General features: G+C 52.9%; 1 protein-coding gene across 1 annotated transcript in view; it reads left to right on the forward strand.

Moving 5' to 3' along the window:
- SIPA1L3 (signal induced proliferation associated 1 like 3) overlaps positions 1 to 21,380 on the forward strand; it is a 222,560-nt gene that overhangs the window by 125,769 nt on the left and 75,411 nt on the right. The window contains exons 3-7 of the mRNA XM_028090625.2: positions 2,899 to 4,722; positions 8,517 to 8,647; positions 16,346 to 16,534; positions 17,419 to 17,593; positions 20,758 to 20,861. Of these exons, the coding sequence (XP_027946426.1) occupies positions 3,207 to 4,722; positions 8,517 to 8,647; positions 16,346 to 16,534; positions 17,419 to 17,593; positions 20,758 to 20,861 (2,115 nt within the window). The 5' untranslated portion in view covers positions 2,899 to 3,206. The remainder of the gene's footprint in view (positions 1 to 2,898; positions 4,723 to 8,516; positions 8,648 to 16,345; positions 16,535 to 17,418; positions 17,594 to 20,757; positions 20,862 to 21,380) is intronic.

The raw sequence follows: 21,380 nt of genomic DNA on the forward strand, positions 1-21,380 counted from the left end.
TTGGGGGCAGGGAGAAGAAACAGGAGGGAAGTAACCGTAGCGATAGCAGTGGCCAGGACATAGGCGGTATTCTGCCCATTTTACAGATTGAAACTGAGTCATGGTGTTAGTAACCAGCCTGTGGCCCACTAGGATCTGAACCCAGGCAGTCTGGCCCTCAGAATAGGGGCTTCCCCATCAGGAAGATGGGGGTGCTCTTGGGAGGGGGGAGCTGGACAACCAGCAGCTGGAAAGGGACCAGTGTGCAGCAGTCCCCAAATCCCACAGAGGCTGTGGGTATCACTCAGCCTCTGAGTAGCACAGGGCGACTTGGCTACACCTGCTCCAGGAAGGGATCTGTGGAAAGACACCGGGGCCTCAGGAACATCTGTGTGTTTTCACAGAAGAGAGCAAAACAGATGGGGGGTTTCTGACTGAGCTGGAAACAAAATGCCATCAGCAAAGCCCATCTGTCGGGAGGTGCTTGCATAAGCAAGTCAGGGTCGCATCTGGGCCACTGGTTTTCCCAGCCAGCCCCAGTGTGGCCTCAAGAGGGCTGATCCTCCGTGCTCTCCCAGGCTGGCCCAGGGGTACCCCTGGCCAAGCTGCACCCCCCAGTTTGGCCTGGGATCCAGGGCCCCAAAGAGTATAGGGGCACTCCTCTCTGGCAAAGCTGCTGCGCTGACCCATCACCAGAGGTCACAGACCAGCATCCCCTGCCCACATTTGGCCCACATACTTATTTGGTTGACCCTTACTTGGTTTTTGTTGGTAGTGTTCTTAAGTATTTCTTTATCGACCAGAAGTACATGCAAGCAATTCCAAAGGTAGCCAGTGGTGTACAATGAAAAGTAAGGCTCCTTCCTTCTCCTACTTTCAAGACACATTTAGATCCTGGGGATACAGCGGTATCTCACCTCATGAGGTGGGGATCAGGAATAAATAGGAGAAAGAAGTGAGTATATTGAGAAGTACTAAGGAGCAGAGTACAGCAGGAGAGAGGGCTGGGAGTGGGGGAAAGAGACCGACTTCCCCTTCCCAGACTGTTAGCAGTTTCTTGAAAATCCTTGTAGAGGTCTTCTCCGCATGGTAGTTGGTTGTCATTGCTGCTGTTGTTTTTGTTTTTCAAACTGGGAAAAGTTGCATACCAGTTCAAGATTTCTGATTTCTACTTAAAAATCCAATGCTCTGGCATCCGCATCCCCGCAAAGCTTGGTCGCCGGAGCTGAGGTCCACCTGCCTCTATAGAAAAGCCTCTGCTGGGGCACTGGGGTGGCTCAGTTGGTTAGGCGCCTGCCTTGGGCTCAGGTCATGAGCCCACAGTCCTGGGCTCCCTGCTCAGCAGGGAGTCTGCTTCTCCCTCTGCCCCTCCCCCCTGCTCATGCTTTCTTGCCCTCAAATAAATAAATAAAATCTTAAAAAAAAAAAAATGCCTCTGCTGTCCCACTCACCTGGCCTTGCTTCTGTCTCCCTTAACCAACCTGGCCCTGGGGCCTACCCCTGCCCCCCATTCTCTGCCCCCTCCCCTGTGTGCCTGCCTGCAACATCTTCAGGAAAATGCTGCTTTGGGAGCTAGGAAGAGGAGTGTGCTCTTGCTCCCCACTCCTCCCTTCTGATTCTTACTTTCTCAGATGTACAGGCTCGCCTGTTTTGCTCCATGAATCTGCTTCATGCTGCCCCCTGGTTCTCTCTCTGCCAGCTTGTTCCGTACCTATGGGCATGAGTTAGGAAATGCCCTCCCCCCACACACACATACACACGGCCTTCCCCTTCCTCAGAAAGCACCATTAGTCATTGGTGGGCTTCTCTTCATAGGGAAGGCTTCATTGAAGAGTGGACATCATGCAAGCGAGCCAGCTTGGTGAAGAACCAACGGAAGCATATCCAGATATCCTGGGTGGGGTTTGGTATGTCCGCAGAATAGAAGAGGGCCAGTGTGATGGGATCTCAGGCAGGGATGGGGAGAGGCCTCAGGGAGACTGGCAGGGGCCAGAGCCTGTGGGGCTTGTGGGTCAGCAGAAGAATTTGGATTTTATTCTAATGCAGTAAGGAGCCACTGGGGAGATGTCAGCAAAGAAGTGACAGGAGCTGATTTACTGGCTCATGGTATCTATTAATCACATAGAGTTCTAGAGACATCCCCTCCCCCAAATCTACCAGTAATCATGGTGACTCATCTGTCATTTTTACTTCCTTTTTGGTGGGGTGGCTGGTCAGGCAGACTGCAGGACAGATAGACAGCAGCCCAGCCTCTACCTGCAGGACTCACAGGGGGCAGAGGAACGTGTTTAATGACACCACAAGGGAAAAGGCAGCCAGATCCTGAAAGTGGAAAACTACATGGGACGAGTGACCTCATTCCTTCCACACGTGAATAGTGTCACAATAAAGGTGATGGGCATGGGGGAGACATTATAGAAGAGACTTATGAAATATACCTGCCAAAGTAGAGTAGGGATCTTGTTTGGATCCTGATTTAAACAAACCAACTCTAAAAGACAACTTTGAGACAATGGGGAAAATGTAATGCAGATATGGGGTATTACATGATATTAAAGAATTCTTGATAATCTAGATGGATGTGATAAAGGTATCGCGGTTAATTTTGAAAGGCCTTAACTGCGACATATATAAGCCTAAGTTTTTACAGGTGAAAGGAGCTGACACCTGGGATATATTCTAAAATATTCTGTCAAATAAAAGTGTAGGAGTGGGTGGGTAGATGAAACAGGAATCAGGAATAGTTAACTGTTGTTGAAGCTGGTGGGGTGCTCATCCTGCTCTTCTCTGCTTTGAGTATGTTTGAAAGTTTCCATAATAAACGGGTTTTTTAAATGAGCATAAAGCTGCCACACACAAAAAGTCTTTCTCTGGGAACAGTAACATCACATCTCACCTTTGCCTTCTCTCCTTTTTCAGCATGGCAGGGAGGACAGCCCTGCAGCCTGCTGGCCGGCACCTGCATCTGCTGCCTGCTCTGTCCCGCTGAGCCACTCAGACTGGAAACCCCAGGACCGCACCTGCCTCCTGAGGTTGTCCTGGCTCCGTTGTCCACAGCGATGGTGGAGAACTGGACTCCACAGGCTCACAACCTTCCCGTCAGGCTTCAGGGACCAGCATCCTTCATCCTGGGACTGGTGGCCCTGAACAATGGCTGAGGGCCAGGGGACCCCATAAAGTCACTCCACAGCTCACGGGGGCCAGTAGCACTCCAGTGCCCGTGGACTATGACCACCTATCGGCCCATCCCCAATGATGGTGTGGACCTGGCAGCCAGTTGTGGGGCCAGGGGGGCCGACCTCCTCCCCGGGCCACACACAGGGGACTATGCTCCCATGGGATTCTGGGTCCAGAACGGAGGCATGCCCCAGCCCATTGGTGAGAGCCCAGTCAGTGCCACCACCCGCCCCAGTCCCACCACCCCTGCAGTGCCCAAGATGGGGGTGCGCGCAAGAGTGGCCGACTGGCCGCCCAAGCGGGAGGCGCTGAGAGAGCAGAACAACCCAAGCCCCTCACAGGACGCAGACGGCGCAAAGGCCGCAAAGGTGGCCCATTCCATGAGGAGCATACAGAACGGACAGCCCCCCGTCAGCACCGCGGCTTCCTCGGGGCCCAAAGCCTTCCACCGACTCTCCAGGAGAAGGTCCAAAGATGTGGAATTCCAGGACGGGTGGCCCCGGTCCCCTGGTAGGGCCTTCCTCCCTCTGCGGCACCGCAGCAGCAGCGAGATCACCCTCAGCGAGTGCGACGTGGAGGACACGGGCGAGCCTCGGGGGCCCCGGCACACGGGGGCCCTGCCGCTCTTCCGGGAGTACGGGAGCACGTCCTCCATCGACGTGCAGGGCGTGCCCGAGCAGAGCTTCTTCGACATTCTCAACGAGTTCCGCAGCGAGCAGCCCGAGGCCGCGGGCCCCCAGAACCTCCGCGCGCTGCTCCAGGCCGGCCCCGGCCCCCACGTCCCGGGCGGCAGCGGCGGAGCCAAGGCGGACCCCCGCAACGGCCAGCCCGCCAAGGACAGCCTCCTGGGGCTCCAGCCCGCCAAGGAGAAGGAGAAGGCCCGGAAGAAGGCGGCGCGCGGCCTGGGCGGCGGGGACGCCACGGACTCGTCCATCTTCCGGAAGCTGAGGAGCGGGAAGGCGGACGGCGAGGCGGGCCGGGCGCCGGGGGAGGCCGAGGAGGGCCGGAGCCCCCCGGAGGCCGGCCGCCCGTGGGTCTGCCAGAAGAGCTTCGCCCACTTCGACGTGCAGAGCATGCTGTTCGACCTCAACGAGGCGGTCGCCAACAGGGTGGCCACGGCGCAGCGGCGCAACACCACCACGGGCGCCTCGGCCGCCTCCGCCACGGCGGCCCTCTCGGCGTCGCGGGCGCACGGCCTGGGCGGCCTGGACACCGCCTTCCCCAGCACGGAGGACCTGAACTGCAAGGAGAACCTGGAGCAGGACCTGGGCGACGACAACAGCAACGACCTGCTGCTCAGCTGCCCGCACTTCCGCAACGAGATTGGCGGCGAGTGCGAGCGCAACGTGAGCTTCTCGCGGGCGGCCGTGGGCTCCCCGGGCGGCGGCGGCGGCGCTGAGGGCCGCCCCGCCGAGCCCGCGCTCAGCGCCCACCGCACCAACGCCAGCATCTCGGTGTTGGAGGTGCCCAAGGAGCAGCAGAGGACGCAGAGCCGCCCGCGGCAGTACAGCATCGAGCACGTGGACCTGGGTGCCCGCTACTACCAGGACCACTTCGTGGGCAGAGGTGAAGGGGCGCGGGGGCTGGCGGGCCGCAGCTTGTCCCCGGAGCTCCCGCTGCGCGTGCCTTCCCTGAGTGCCAGGCCCCGAGGATGTAGCAGAGGGAGGGGGGTGAGGATGCAGTGAGCGGAGCCTCATCCAGCGCCTAGCTTGGTGCCTCATACAGGGATGAACTCGCCGAAGCAGGAGACAATCGGCATTATTTAGCATCTGTGTGCTGGGTTAAGCTATGGGCCAGGCACTTTCGAGAGCCTGGGGATACAGTATTGAGCAGCTTAAAACTAAGATCTTGTCTTCCTGGCACTAAAGTGGGGGGAAGACAATAAAACTAGATTAATGTGTAAAATATATAAGGTGTCCTGGGGTGGCAAGCGCTATGGAGAAAAGTAAAGCGCGGGAGAGGGAAATAGTGTCCAGGTCAGGGGCTGCATTTTCAATGGGGAATGGCCTGGGAGGGCCTCCTAGGTAGGTGCCATTTGAGTACTGGGCTAAAGGACAGAGCTGTGTGGAGATTGGGGACAGTGTTCTGGCACAGGGAAGAGCAGGTGCAATAGTCCTGAAACACTAAGGAGGAGGAAGGAGGTCAGTGTTGCTGGGACAGAGTGACTGAAGGAGAGTGGAAGGAGCCCACACAGAGAGGTGATGGGGGCAGATCATGTGGGACTTAGTGGGTCATGGTGATGAGGACTCTTGCCTGCACCCTGAGTGAGATGGAGCCACGAGAGAGTTCTGAGCAGTCGAGGGCCCTGATCCGACTCGGGTGTTCACAGCCTCTGTCTGGGGGACAGACGTGGGGCGATTGGGAAGCAGGGAAACCAGCGGGGAGGCTGCCACACTAGTTCAGGCAGGAGATGATGGATGGACAAGTCTAAGTTGGGAGCCCATGCATGGGGAAGAAGCCAGCAGGTTCTGGATCCCCTTTGAAGGTGGAGCTGTTGATGTTGCGAAGGTGTTAACACCAGGGAGAGATGGGCTTCCTGTGTCACGAGGTTCATCGGTGCCGGTGGGGCAGTCGCAGGAGACAGCATAGCCTAATGCAGAGGCCACAAACCCAGGCAGCTAAGGGGCCAGGCAGCGACTGAGCAAAGGGCAGCCCCTGCTCAGCCCCACCTCACTGTTGGCATGCAGGAAATGCAGGAAAGCCCATTGTTGCCAGCCTTTTCGGTTTTTCTAGACTCTCCTGAAATTAAGTTTGTTTTTTTTTTTTTAATGTGGATTCTCCTCATTTTTGAGTGCTGACAGCTGTATTGATTTGGAATTGCTTGTAACTGCCAGTGACAGGCTTTATCGACATAGAAGTTTATTTCTCCAATATAAATAAGTCTGGAGGTCAGCAACCCAGGGCTGGTATGGTTTCTCCTTAGCATCAGGGGAATGCCAGCCTTAGTGCATGGCCTCCAGCCCCCAGAGTAGTCTCCTGGCCCAAGATGGCTGCTGCAGTTCCAGCTGTCACATCCACATTTCCAGGCAAAGAAAAAGAGGAAAGGGTAAGGGCAAAAAGACCAATCTCCTGTCAGCCCCTTTTAAAGAGCTTTCTCATAAGCCCCATCCAACCACAGCTGCTTATTGACCACTTCTATCTACAAGGTAGGCTGGGAAATACAGGTTTTTAGCTAGACAAATCCCCTCTCTTTTCCTCCCCTATGAGTAGAGGGTTTTTCTTGAAAAGGAGGAAGGAAAGAATAGAATGGGTAGGCAGCTAGTACGCCACAGCAACGAGTTAAAAAAAATTTTTTTTTAAACCAGTGTCCTAGTCAAACCTAACAAAACGTCAACTAAGTCATTCCATAGGACTCAGAGCACGTGCAGTCTCTGGAGTTCCATCGTTGCGAGTCAGCCCAGGGTTTGTGGTGTCTGTGTCATAGCTTATTAGCTATGTGACACATTTCACTCACTAGACTCTGCATCCTCACGTGAGGAATGTTGGGATGATTATAGGAGCATCACACGCCCCAAAACAGAAGCACACAGAAATTGAAAATAAAAGGTTGGGGGGGCGAGTTCCAGGCAGTGGCTAACCTGAAGAAAAGAAACTCGAATAGTTGTGAACCTTTATGCACCTGGTAACCTGGGTTAGGGGATAAGTACTTAAAAAATTGACAAGGCTGCAGGGAGAAGTGAACAGATCCACAATAATGGGAGAAGCTGACACAGTCTCTCTGAAATTGACAGATCTTGTAGTCAAAAAAATAAGGCTGAAGAGGATTTGAATAACCCAATCAAAACCTGATTCTACATTTATATATATATTTTTGTATATTTACTTATATATTTATTATATATATGTATAAATGTAGAATCAGGTTTTTGTTGGGTTATTAATTATATATTACGTTATATATAATTATTAATTTTGTACCTAACCAACAGAGAACATGTTCTTTTCAACTCACACATTCTTTTCAACTCACACATGGAAATACCTATGAAAGACTGTGGTGAGGATCATATAAGATTGTACGTTAAAAGTTCTTCATCAGGCAGGTAGTAAGTACTCATCATGGAGCTTCAAAAAAAAAAAGCCATTTCCTTTCAAAAATGGACTTCTTTGGAGCCCTGGAAGCTTATAAATAAATTACTCATTGGTCATTGTTTATTGAGTGCCTACGGTATGCATTGGTGGAAAATAAAACAACCCGTACAGCTGTTTCAGGAATGAGCTGCTATCTTTGGAGCAGATAATTCTTCTGTTCTCTGACCAGCTGTGGAGATGGTTTAAGCCGGTGCAGGTGCTGGTCTGACCAGTGCCGTTAATTAACACACATTATTTGGGCCTTAGATAAGCCTTTGATTCACTAAGAGCACCTTGTGAGAACAGGAACCATCAGTTATATATTCAGAGCACTGGGATGGGAAGGAATTCCTGGCAGTGGTTAGATGTTGACCTCGTGGACTTGGGTTAAGACCAACTGCTGGTGGGTTATCTACCACAGGCAGGAAATACTTGGGTTATACATCAGGAAAAAAACGTGTACCTGGAAGGATTATAAAACAGCAACATGGTTAGAGAAAAAGGGGAGACAGCTGTTATTTAGGGAAGAGAAGAGGAGACTTGCTCTGTGATACAAAGGTTCCATCACTGTAAGGAAAGAGTAGTTTAAGTGTCCTAGCTGTTACAGAAACGTGGCTGGATAAAGGTGATGCCTAGGGGCTTGAATCATGGTCCCTTTTCGCTGACAAACATCATGCCCTTGGTTGATAATAGCATTTCTTTTGTGCTTACTGTGTCCCCGGCCTTGTGCAAAGTGCTTCACACCTATTGACCTATTTAGTTTTGACCACCGTGTCGGGAGGCTGGTCCATCCTTACTGATCCCGTTTTACTCACGAGAATGCTGTGGAGCACCTTGGCCTGGACCGTCCATCCAACCTAGTGGCAGACCCCGGATCTGAGCCCGGCAAGCAGCTCTCTGGAATAGAATCTTCACCACTTCATGGGGCCAATCGGCAGCTAAGCTAACGAACATTTGCAAATCTAGGATAATCATAGCGAGGCTGGGTTGTTACGTGCCAGACACTGCGCTGAGCATTTAATGTGTGTAGCTTCATTTCGTCCTCACATCCACTCAATGAGTTATGGATAGTGTCAGGGCCCCCCATTTCTCAGATGAGGGAACTGAGACTCTGTGACTTGGCAGAGGTGGCACAGTCCGGTCTTGCAGTCAGTCTGTCAGGCGTGGCCGTGACCAGGAGGTTTGTGTGAGCAGGATCCCACGGGTCACACAAGAACCTGCACCGGGCATGGCACGTCACCCCTCCTTCCAGAGAGCTTACTCTGAACTCCCCCACTCTTCCCTCTCAGAACATGCCAATTACTTTGGTGTGGACGAGAAGCTGGGGCCAGTGGCGGTGAGCATCAAGCGGGAGAAGGTGGAGGACCACAAGGATCATGGGCCGCAGTACCAGTACAGGATCATCTTCCGGACCCGTGAGGTAGGTCGCGTCACCGTTGTTAGCTGCTCACCTCTGCGAGCCCTTAGTCTGGGCCGGGTTCTGCAGGCACGTGCTTCCCCGGCTACATCTTGCGTAAGCCAGTAACCTCCTGAGGGCAGTCCTGGTAGTCCCTCCATTTTACAGAAGAGAAAACTTAAGACTCGAGAAATTCAGTGACTTGTATAGGATCAGTGAATAAGGGGCCAGGCCAAGGTTAGACTCTTGGAGAGCCCAAGATTGCTACACGTGCAAGAGGTTCACTCTGGTTGGCATAAGAAATAAAGGGAGAGCTATAGAGATTCTTCCAGGATCATGAGATGTCCTGCAGAATGGGGAGAATTAAGGCAGCAGGCCTCAGGCAGGGCAGGAATTGGGGGGTCTCAGCCACAGCAGACACTGCTGTCAAATGCCGTTCCCCTCACAACACTCCCAGTGCTTTCAAGTCTGAGTAGAGAAACCCGTTGTCCTGGGTTGGTCATAGGTCTTCGCCTAGATTAAATATCAGCTGTGGCCAGGGAACAAGGCCTGCTGGGGGCACCCTGCTCAATTAGGGTGAATTGTAATGGACAGAAATCTAGTTCTAACTGGTTTAAGCCAGAAATAGAATTCATTGGTTCATGTAACTGCAAATCTGGGGTAGGGCTAGCTTCAGGCATAGCTGGATCCAGGCATTCAAATGATATCACCAGAATTCTGCCCTCTGACGGCTCTGCTCCTCTAAAGCTCTGCTGCTTTTCTGCATTGTGAATGTCATTCTCTTTTCTGCCACCAGCAAGCTCTCTCCATGTCATGGGAAAATGATACTGGCAGCTCAGCTCTTATGCATCTTTATACGTTCTCCTCCACAGGGGAGACACTTGCTGCCAAATCTGTGGGGAGGACTCTGATTGGCTCTGCTTGGATCACATGTGCTCCACTGGGTCTGGGGGCAGGGCAGGACACTGTGATTGACAGTTCCATCAGAGCCACCTGGAGGAGGCATCCGGGGAGTTCTTCTGCCAAAAGAGGGGAGCTGGGCTAGCAAAAACAATAGAGACTTCCAAAAGACCCAAGTAAGGACGACCTTTCCAGAAACGGGGTGGTAGTCATCTGGGCAGGCTCCCCAAAATGGGTCTCCCTCAGCCCTGCCTTTCCCCATCCCCCTTGTTCCTGGCCTTTGCCCAGACGTGGGAACCCAGCAGGCCGCCGCCGCCAGGGGCTTTGGGTGTGGGGCCAGCCAAGCCTGGACGTCATCCAGCCTGGCCGATGCTGTACCAAGGGCCCTAGCCCCATCCCCTCACAACGACCCTCTCGCTGAGGAGGAATGGGATGGCACTGAGGCTTTGTGGCAATTTAGAGGAGGCAGCCCCCAAACCCTGTGCCCCCAACCACAGGTGGTCACCAGCCCATCTGCCTCCCAGCCCCCTCCCCCCCTCCTTACCTTTATGGCCAGATGAGCACCAGGGCAGAAGGTGAGGTGACAGCTCACAGTGCTTCAGATTGTGTCGTGACATCCGGGGAACTGCTGGGTGAGATGACAACAATCAAACACTAATAAATAATAGTTATTACAATGGCTCTGATGTTGCCAATCTCCTTAAAGCTGTGTCATGTATCAGCTTTACCCTTCGTGTATATTCATGCACTTAAATGTCATGACAGTTCATGGTGAAGGCAGCGTTTGCCCCATTTCTGGAAGACGAAACAGGCCCCGAGAGGTTAAGGGACTTGCCCAAAGCACCCTCCGGAATCCGCTCAGCTGGCTCTGGGATCCCACTGACTGGGCTCAGTCTCCCCGGCAGACCCACTGCTGAGTTACGAACTCACCTTAGTGCTAGCACTGTGGTGGTGGTGGTTTTTATTAATAAAAGTGGAATACAGAGAATGAATTTTTTAAAAAACCAGGCTGCATCACACATACTGGGGCTCCTGAGACTTGGGTGAAGGGATCCTAGGTCGGGGAGTAATATCTTTGCTTTGGTTGCTCTTCAGTAAGTTTGAAACCGGCTTAGTGCTATGCCTGCTTCCATCCACTTCCGAGCCCCAACACCCACAAAACTTGCCTCCAGCCCTCCCCGGGGTGGGGATGAGGCTCTTGAGGCTCAGGGCCACAGGTCTGGGAATCGTTCACTCGGCCCTGCTACCTGCCAGCCCTACACTGGGCACTGGGAGCGCAGTAGTGAATGAAGCAGCAGAGATGTTCGTGGGACTACACCCTTGTGGGACACATACTTTAGTAAATCATACAGTGTGGTAAGTGATGGCAAGGTAGAAAGTAAAGCAAGGAAGAGATAAGTGGTGAGGGGTGGTTCAGTTTTTTTGGCAGAATGGTCAAGGGAGATCTCACTGGGAAGAGAACATTTGAGTAATGACCTGAAGGAGTTGAGAGAAGAAGGAGCCATGCGGACATCTGGAACAAGAGCATTCCGGGCCGAGGGAACAGCCAGTGTAAAGGTCCTGAGGCAGGACTGTGTCTGGCACGTTGGAGACCTGGTATGGATTCCTAGTTTGACCTCTCACCAGCTGTGAATGTGGGCCCCTGGCTTCTCCTCTCAGAGCCTCCGTTTCCCCCTTGGGAATCCCAGCCTCACAGGACTGTGCTGCGGGCCCTGTGAGGTTACACATACAGGCAGCGCCAGGCCTGGCACTTGGGGAGAGCCCAGTGAAGTTGGGCGGCAGGGGGTCTCCGTCTGCTGTCCCCTTGTCACATTCCAGGCAGGCCTTTTTCTGCCACCACAGCCTTGAGCCCGACTCCTTGTGGACCTGCCCTACTGGGCACTCAGGCCTGAGGACCTCCTCATCTGGGGTTGAAGGGAGGGCAGCGGCCAGCAAGGTTTGCCTCACCTCTTCCTCGAGCCCTTCCTGTGGCGGCGGCAGGGCGGACAGTCATGCATCCAGCAGCAGTAATAGCTAACACTCGCAGCCAGACACTGTCCTAAGTGTTGCTTGTGCGTGGAGCCTTCAGATCCTCTCAACAGTCTCATGATGTGCTCCCGTTGTTCCCATTGTGCAGATGAGGGTGGGAGGTTGAGGCCCAGGGAGATAATCATTTGTCAGGGTCCCCAGTGGCAGAGCTGGGATGTGGACCCAGGCTTCCCAGGGCCCGAGCCCATGCTCTTAACCGCTCGGCACCCTGCCTGTTGGGTCGAGTTTGAATTGTGGCTCTGGGAACAGACAGCCCTGGGTTTGGTCCAGCTCTGCCTCTCACTGGCCACGTGACCTTGGACAGATGGCTTTGCCTCTGGGCTGCTCAGTTTTTTCATCTGTAAATAGGCTTTGTGCTGTTTGCTCCCCATCTCCGGGAGCGGCCAAAGGTTCTCTTGCACCGGCACACGAGGCTGCAGGGCAGTGAGTGCCCTGGCTGTCACGCTCCCCCACGAGGTCCGAGGACCGTGCCGAGGAGCGAGGGTTGAGCTCACGGGCAGAGTTCTGTCCTCCTGTCCACATGCACAGATCTCAGGCTCCCGTAAACCAAGGTGTGGGGTCCAGAGTGAAGGGCTCAGGCTGTTTTCCAAGCCACCAGGCCGGCCCGCCCCAGATGGCCACCCCCGGCCGCCAAGCAGACAGTCAAGTGGGTCCCCATCTCCCGGCAGATGGGTTGTGAGCATTGGCAGCACTGAGCTTCCCACCAGGGCAGGAACAGACTGGGAGCTGGGCTTTGGCACCTCATGCCTGAACAGCACCCCCCACCCCCCAGCCTGGACAGGACGAGCCCCAGGCCAGGGCTGCCCCGTCGTCCCAAGCCCCTTGCTGGCCTCTCCCTCCTGGTTCACAGGGAACCCCAGCCAGCCAGGGGCGGTCTAGCCTCCTGACCCAATAGGTTCCCCTTAGCCCAGCAAACACAAGTTTTTGACAGGCTTCGGTTTTGTTAGAGTTAGAGGTTTGGATTTGTTTTTTCTTTTTAATTTTACAAGTAACAGTCACTCATTAAGAATTTAAGTATATAAGTGTACAAAGTAGAAAAGGGAGAGTCTCCAATGAAGTGAAAAAAGCAAGGAGCAACAGTGTATTGACTAGGACCTCGTTTGTGTTCAGGAGGTAGCTCTGATTGTGTGTGTTTGTAGAAATAATCTCCAAAGCATATTGTTAAATGGGGAGAAAAGCCCACTGTATCTTCCTGTTAAAGGTTAAATTTAAATTCTTAACTATGCATATGCCTTTGTACAAACACATTTGACACGTGTGTATCCATAATAATGGCTCTTACGTATTGAGCGCTCACTGTATACAATGCTGAGCACTGCACGTGGACTATCTTATTGAATCTTTACAAGCCTTGGAAGTAGGTGCTGTTATCCCCATTTTATAGATGAGGAAACAGGCACAGAGAAGTTAAGCATCTTGCCAGGGTCACACAGCCAGGGAAAGGGTAGAGTCAGGATTTGAACCCAGGCAGACAGACACCTCAGTGACCTCCCAGGAAACGTTCCTGACAGGTGCACCCACTGCCTGACAGAGAAGGGGATGCGTCTGAGTCAGGAGCCAACATTGAATAACCTGTGCATATCGAAACCTCCCGGCTTACATGGCCTTGAGGTCTTCTTATGGCTCACTTGACTGGTTATCCTCCGTAAGATGATGACAGGTGTCATTGAGGGTGAGATCACGCAGGGCCTTGCAACCTGAGCAGGGTGTATAGATTTTATTTGGAGAGAGATGGGAAGCCACTAGCCCGTTCTATGCAGAGGAGAGGCGTGGTCTGACTCAAGCTGCTGCAGGAAAGATGGACCGGGCGGGGGGCGGGGGGGCAGCGGGGCGGGAGCAGCGGGGCGGGAGCAGGGAGACCAGGAGGAGGGCTGTTATCATAGGCCAGGTAGGTGATGACGGTGGACAGGACCAGGTGGAGGTTAGAGATGGCTGGCCACTCGTTGAATCCTGCCAGTGCCCTACTTATTATCCCCAGCAGACAAGGAAAGGCTGGGAGCTTTTCAGGCCGTGGCTTTTGGTTAAGTCTTCAGAGCCAGAATGTAAAGAGGGGCCACCTGTCTCTAGTGTGGGAGAAGGAATGAGGTGCAGGACCATGCTTCCCCTTAGGCCCAGCAGAGGGCGCTGCGAGCCAGTGTCAGCAGGATACAAAAACCCTGATCCTGTTGGTCCATTCATTGAAACCCACTGTCCCAGGGCCTCCCAGACCAGCAGGGCAAAGCACCCGTCATCATTGCTTTTCATGATCTATTTCAAGATCATGATAAGAGAGTACTTGTTTATTAATTACTGGGGCCAGAACTGGGAACTCGCAAACACGAGATCATTCCATTCCTTCCGTGCATGCCTCTTGCCCAGGTCCTGTTTGGAAAGGGTGGGCTGTATGCTTAGAGGCGACGTCATGACACATTGTTTTTGCCACCTCCTGTGTCAACATGTTGACTCAGGGCCAGCATGTTTTTCCAGTTAACACTGATCCTCCTTAGTCTTTAAACCATAGCCTCAAGTGTGTTCTGGGTGCTTGTAACAATCGCCTCAGGAAGGATATTTTTCCTGGTATTGCGGCAGACCCCCCATTGTGCTGTCTTGTGGGGGTGGGGCTGGAGCTGCAGGGCCTGGCCCTGTCCGTGGCATCACCTGATGGTCAGCTCACATTGTGGATAGAAGCCAGAGCTGGTGCAACGGGGACAGGAGGCAGCTGGGAATCTCAGGGTAAGGGCGTGAATTGGTACAACCACTTGGAAAACTTCGGTAAAATTGAAGATTAACATGCCGGGTGACTCAGCAGTTCCTCTCCTGGGTATAAACCCAAAAGAAAATGTGTTCGTGTGCACTACGAGGTGCTTCTGTGAGTGTTCCTAACGGCAACGCTCGTAGTTGTCCCAACACTGGAAGCAGTTTGTGTGCTTAGCGGTAGAATGGATTACATCCGTTGTGGCAAAACATCAGCTCCTCCCAGCAGCGTGGTCGAATCTCATATGCATAGCATTGAGAGAAATAAGCCAGATACAAAAGAATACAAACAGCATGAAGCTCAAAAACAGGCAGAAATAAATTGTGGAGTTAGAAGTCAGGGTAGGGTTGCCTTTGGGGAAGAGGGGAAGGGATTTGGAGGGCTGGAAATATTTATCTTTTTGATTTGGTGGTGATTACCTAGGTGTTCATTTGGTGATAATTCCTTTAGCTGTGCTTAGATATGTTGCAAGCTTTTCTGTATGTGGATTATACTTCCCATTAAAAAGAAAAAAAAAATTGAAAACCTTAAAAGAAAAAAGTCATGAGTTTTGGAAAAGTCAGGGCTGCATTGGAATCCTGGTTCAGTCACTTAATTTTGGTGACCTTAGAGAAGGCACCTAAGCTCTCAGTGCTTCAGTTTTTGTTTTTTTTTTTTAAGATTTTATTTATTTATCTATTGAGAGAGAGAGAGCACGCACATATGTGCACATGGGTGAGAGAATCTCCAGCAGACTCCCTGCTGAGCTCAGAGCCCAACGAGGGGCTTGATCCCACCACCCAGAGATCATGACCTGAACCGAAATCAAGTCAGACACTAAAACTGACTGAGCCACCCAGGCGCCCCAGAGCTTCAATTTTCTTATCTGTAAAATGGAGATAACAAAACCTCCCCTGAACAGACCTATACATTGAATTAGGTAATTACTCTTATACCTGGAATATAGCACCTTCACAAATGTAACTTTGTTGTAAAGGTCTAGTCAGTTAGAAACTGCTTTTTCTGTAAACCTGGAAACCTGACTAACCATAGCTAAAACAAATAGAGGGTTAAAGCGCTTTAATTCTCTGAGAAGTCTGGAGGTAGGCAACTGCAGAGATTGAGTTCTCTCTGGTTTTCTTGTCTCTTTCCTCATGGTCATAAGATTGCTGCCACAGCTCCAAACATTTTATCCTCACACCAGTGTCCTTAACAAGAAGAAATGGGCAGGTTGGAAAGGATTTCTTTAACTAAGGGAAGCAGATGTGCCCAGAAGTCGTTCCCAAGCTGAATGCCCCTCACATTTCATTACCTGGAGCTAGTCATGTGGCCAGCTATAGGAAAAACTTGGAAAGCACCATCTGGGAAAGGGGAATGAGATGGCTGCGATTGGCTGATGCAGGTTTTCAGTCCTGGCTACACATCAGAATCCTGAATGGCATTGAAAAGATTATGTGTGTGCATGAGTGTGCTCACACGTGCGTAAATACGCAGCTATATAAATGAATACATACGTGCACACGTACATACATCCCTGGGCCCCACCACAGACCAACCATGTTATTACGGTAATATGTTTACACATATTGTAACGAAGGCAGAGTGTTCATTGAGTGCTCGCCTTATGGAGCCTGTTTTATTCATTATACTTCTTACTACCTGACATAATCTGTTTCCCCACTTAAATGCCAGTTGGGTGGGGGCAGGGGTCTTTGTTTCATTCACTGCACCCAGAACAGGGCTGTACTTCGGGGGCGCTCAGTTGGTATTTGTTGAACGGACGAAGGTGTGCTCCATCCATTGTCTCAAAATCTCATCAGTTTAGTCTTCCCGGCACCCTTTGGGGCTGTGATGCCGTCACTCTTCTCATTTCACGGAAGAGAAGCTGAGACCCAGAGATTTGAAGGCACTTGCTCACAATCACACAGGGAGGAGGCAGCAAGTTCAAGTCCTGGTCCAAACCCAGGGCTGGCCCTGGGGCCCAAGCTTCGGACCATCGCACACGTTGCTCTGAGAACAGGACTTTGTTCCTTTCCTAGGTCCCAAGAGCCTCCTAACCTTCCCTTCTCTCCCTGAAACAGCTCATCACCCTGCGGGGCTCTATCCTGGAGGATGCCACCCCCACCGCCACGAAGCACGGGACAGGGCGGGGCCTACCCCTGAAGGACGCCCTGGAGTATGTCATCCCTGAGCTCAACATCCACTGCCTGCGGCTGGCTCTCAACACTCCCAAGGTGACCGAGCAGCTGCTGAAGCTCGACGAGCAAGGGGTGAGCTGGGGGCCAGTGTGGGGGGCCACCGCAATCCATCCTGGTACCTCTTTCTGTCTTGGTCTTTGGTTTTTTCTTTTCTTTTTTTTTTTTTCTTTTTCAGAATAGAAACCCACCTAAGCTAGTTTCAGTAAAAGGAGGGATCTCTTGTCAAATACTAAGGGTGCCAAGAGCAGGGATGTGACGGGTTCTCAGAAGAAAAATGGTCTGGGGATGAGACAGCCATCGGGGTGGGTGGGTGCGTGTGTGTGTGGGTGTGGGCGTGGGTGGGTGTGTTCCCTCCCCCTCTCTGCACATAGGCTCCCTCTGCTTCTCCGCCCTCCCACAGCTCCTAGAGTGACTGCGAGAATGACAGCTACCTGCAGACCCCAGCTGGCTGACTCTCAGTCCCAGGAGAGCCTCTGACTGGCCCACGCTTAGGTCAAGTGTCTATCCAGAGTCCCATCCCCTGTGACCAGGGGAGTGAATGAGCCACAGAACAAACTTGGCGATTGGAGGCCCACTCCCTAAAAACAGTGTTGACTGTGCTGAGCCCCGAGCTCTCGAGAATTTCCTTTTGCAGAATCTTAGCCAGTTCCAGGCTACCTGCTATGGGAGCCAGCCAAGGCCACGGTCTCTTACTCTTGAGAGAGTGGCATGGCCCTCTGTAGAGAGAACAGGAGCCCGCTGCACGGACACCTCCCTGTGCCTCTGTGAAATGGGAAGGAGGGAGAGAGACAACGGGACATGCCCCTGCGCCTCTCCCCTTCCTCTCTGGCTGTGGTGCTGGATGGCAGTGGGACGCCGGCAGCTCCCTGGGTGCCACGCCTGAGAAAGCCCCTTTGTTCCGTTCCCTCTGACGTCCCTGCCGGGCCCGCCTCACAGAGCTGCTCTTGCCTCTGCAGCTGTGCCGGAAGCACAAAGTGGGCATCCTCTACTGCAAGGCCGGCCAGAGCTCGGAGGAGGAGATGTACAACAACGAGGAGGCTGGCCCCGCCTTCGAGGAGTTCCTCTCCCTGATCGGGGAGAAGGTCTGCCTGAAGGGCTTCACCAAGTACGCCGCCCAGCTGGATGTCAAGAGTAAGTGGCACGGTGGCCTCGTGGGGGGGGGGCCGGGTGGATCGCGGGGGACCACCACCGCACCCCCGCCCCGGGGGCGGAAGTCACAGGGCCTGGTGGTAGCGGGGTAAGGACGCAGGGCAGTGGGAGCTCTCGGCCTCTGCTGACGGGGACGCGGATAGTGCAACCACTTTGGAAAACAGTAGGGCATGTTCCAGGAAAGCTTGCAGATGCACCTCCTCTGGGAGTCAGCAGTCGCACTCCCAGACGTGTCCTCTGAGAACTCACACACGCACACACACACGTGTGCCGGGAGATGTCCTGAGGGTTCAAAACCGCCGGTGCCTAGACGGTGCCCAGCGTGCATGGGCAGAATCATGGTGTTTCGTGCAGCACAGTGCCGTGTGACAGTGACAGCGATGACGGGAGCCGCAGGCGTCAGCCTGGACGAGGGCCGCGTGCTTGATGGTGAACGTGGACAGCGGGCTCACAAGAGCGGGTAGTGAGTGATGCCTTTTACACAGCAGTTATTTGCAAAGCACACTTGACAGTGTATTGTCTCGGGGGGTCGTTCTTGCGCAGTAGAACTCTAAAGAAAATCAAGGCGGTGATGGACACGACCACGTTCAGGGTAGTGGTTGCCTCCAGGGAGAGGGTGGATATAATAGAAAATGGTAAGGATCGCGGAGTATCCGTGGTGGTCTGCTTCTTCAGGTGGGTGTGTGACACAACGCGTTCGTTCTAGCATTTCTGTACATACATCTGCATATATGCACATAAGACGTGTACGTGTGACGAATAGGATGGAAGTGTTTCTTGGCAGTTTGCGGGGAATGGAAGAGCGATGTGGCAGTTTGGGGGGATGGAAGAGCGATATTGTGGCAGTTTGGGGGGATGGAAGAGCAGTGTTGTGAAGTCACGTCCTGGCTGTCTGGGGAAAGGACTGACTGCCCCTGGCCCTTGGAGGGGCGCGTTGCTGGGTTCGTTGCTCAGGCAGAGTCGGCAAGCCCTGTGATGGGGCCCAGGCCTGATCACTGGCTCTTCTCTTGCCTTGCTGAGCCTCACCTTCCTCGTCGGGAAGAGGGAGGCCCAGGTGAGGAGACCGAGTTTGGCGAGATGAGAGAAGCGTTTGCAGGGGCCTACGGCTGTCGTTCGTTCAAGGAGGCAGTGGGAGGAATAAGATCGTTGTGCCATCGCTGGTTTAGGGATCCTGGACCGGCGGCCTTGCCTCCCTGTGCCTCAGCTTCCTCATCTTGTCGAGTGAGACTCATAGTTGGTGCTTACCTCAGGAGCACAGTGGTGAAGCTAACATACCGAGCCCTCACTCCGTGCTGGACCCCGGGCCTGCCCAGCCTCCCCGAGCTGCCCTGGCGCACAGGAAACCCGCGGCAAGCGTGAGCGTTAGGACTGTGCTTCTGTTGCTCATTCCTTCAGGTGATTCCTTCACCGCGAAAGGGGTGGTGCACTCAGAAAAAGGAACAGGACACTTGTTATACCCCTGCTCCTGAGGCTCAGCGCCCTGCCCAAAATGGCGGCCATCACGTTGCCCCCTCCCTTCCCTGAGTTGCTGTGAGGATCAGACGCCGGTGCCGCGCCTTACGGAGAGTCAGCACGCAAGTGCCAACTACTGCCACATGGCTTCTGTGGGAAGTGGATTTTCTCCGGAGACCCCAGGGAGCACAGTGCTCTCGGCCAGTGTCCCCAGCTACCAGATAGGGATGCTCCAGGCTCGCAGCCACCCAAAGGTCACCTGGCTCCGGGCCTGGCTCTGGCACTGGCCAGCAGTGGCTTCAGTGCCTTCGCCTTGTCCCAGCATCTCCCCAGAATGTAAGGCCACAAGAACAGGGACTTTGTGGTCAGTTCTACCCCTGTCTCCACAGCACCTTCGGTTAAATAAAGCTTGGTGGCCCTGAGTGCCTGAAAGGGCCAACGAATGGGCCTCCTGGGGTGAACTTGACACCTTGTAGGTCCTTACAGCATGGTTCGTGGGTTCGCTCCTGCATTCGACAGAAACCTCCCAGCCTTCCTCCTTGGGTGGGAAGGAGCTGTTCAAGATGATACGAGCATACAGGAGGAACCTGATCTTAGGTCCAAGTGGGGAAGGGCCCCTAGAGAAAATGGCATACAGCCTGAGAGGGGTGAGACGGAATAAAAAGAGGCAAAGAGGGAGCAGGAAAAGCATTCCAGGAGAAAGGAACAGCACGTGCAAAAGCCCTGAGGTCTAAAGGCTGTCGTCCAGGGAATTAACGTGGAGGATGGAGTGAGGAAGGCAGGCAGGACCCACCCTGCAGGGCCTTCAGGGCCCAAGTTTAGGGATTTAGATCTATTTCCTATAAGGGATGTGAAACCCTTAAGAACCACACCGAGTACTCCATGGAGTCAGACAGCCTGAGTTCCAGTCCAGACTCCACTGCACCTTGCAGTGTGACCTAAGGCAAGTCACTCCCTCCCGGTGCCTCAGTTTCCCCCTCGGAAACATGGAGCCAATAATCAGATGTGCTCCCTGGTCACAACCCCCACCCATTGTGGGCAACCAGTGTCCTGACTCTCAGGATTATCATCCATAGTTTTGCTACCTATATATGCATCTCTGGATATAATTGGTTTGGCTTGTTTTTGAACATAATGTGAATGGGATCCTATAGTATGTGCTGCTTTTGTGTCTGGCGTCTTTCATTCAACATTATATATGTGTGATTCACCCGTGCGGTGACTGCAGCTCATTTCAAGGCTTTGTATTTTTTCACAGTGTGAGTATACCAGTTTGTTTATTCATCTTTTTGAAGGTGCTTGTTACCCATATCCCAGGGCACGTGTATGTGATTTCTCTAGGTTATGATCCTAGGAGAGAAAGTGCTGGGTCGTTAATTAAGCCAATCTTCAGACTTAATCACTAGATATTACTAAGAAGTTTTCCAAAGTGGTTGTACCAATTTACACGCCTAACCAGCCACAGAAAGGGATCCAGTGGCTCTACATTCCCCACCAGTCCTTGCTACGGTCAGATTTTAAATTTTTACCAGTGTGTTGGGTGTGTAACAGAAGGTTTCCTTTTTACCTAAATTTATTTAATTTTAAAGAGTGAAGTGCAAACATCAAGCTGAAAACTAACGCAGATGGCCTGTGGGACGTGGCACAAACCCAGAGGTTTGAGAAACGTGGTGCTAACTGTGTTTCTGTTGCAGCTGACTCCACGGGCACCCACTCCCTCTACACGACATACCAGGACTACGAGATCATGTTCCACGTCTCCACCCTGCTCCCTTACACCCCCAACAACAGGCAGCAGGTCAGTGGGGCCCAGGGCGGGGGCCCCCACATGATTTCCAGTGGACGCACGACTGAACCCCAAGTCACTCTCCTTCCCTGCAGCTGGTAGCTGGCTGCCTGGCAGGCACTGGTTCTCCTACTGTCCTGTGCAGTAGATGGGGGGCCTGTGGCCTTGGAGACGCTCCGCACCATGGTCACATCACCTGGGGGATGGAGGCTAGATCAGGGGTTGTTTGATACCAGTGTTTTTCTAACTGTTCCTTGGACATCCTGCTTGCATCTAGCTACCCAACTTAGCAGTCTCTTGCATCACCAGGGGTCCTGTGAAAAAGAAGAGTGAATCAGTCAACATTATTTCAACAGAAGTAACAGAAACGCAAACCAAACTGCCATAAGGAAAAACTGAGTCTTACTGGGTGGTGTAACTCTCAAGTGCCTGGATAGGGTTGGCTTTAGGTATGGCTGGATACAGGGCCTCAAACAGTGTTAGGAATCCTTTTCATTTCTTACCTCTGCTTTTCTTCATCATGGCCTTCAC

The sequence above is a fragment of the Eumetopias jubatus genome, unplaced genomic scaffold (assembly GCF_037043125.1).
Source record: "Eumetopias jubatus isolate StellerSeaLion01/CBP00866 unplaced genomic scaffold, mEumJub1_p1.0 scaffold_10, whole genome shotgun sequence".
Lineage (NCBI taxonomy): Eukaryota > Metazoa > Chordata > Mammalia > Carnivora > Otariidae > Eumetopias > Eumetopias jubatus.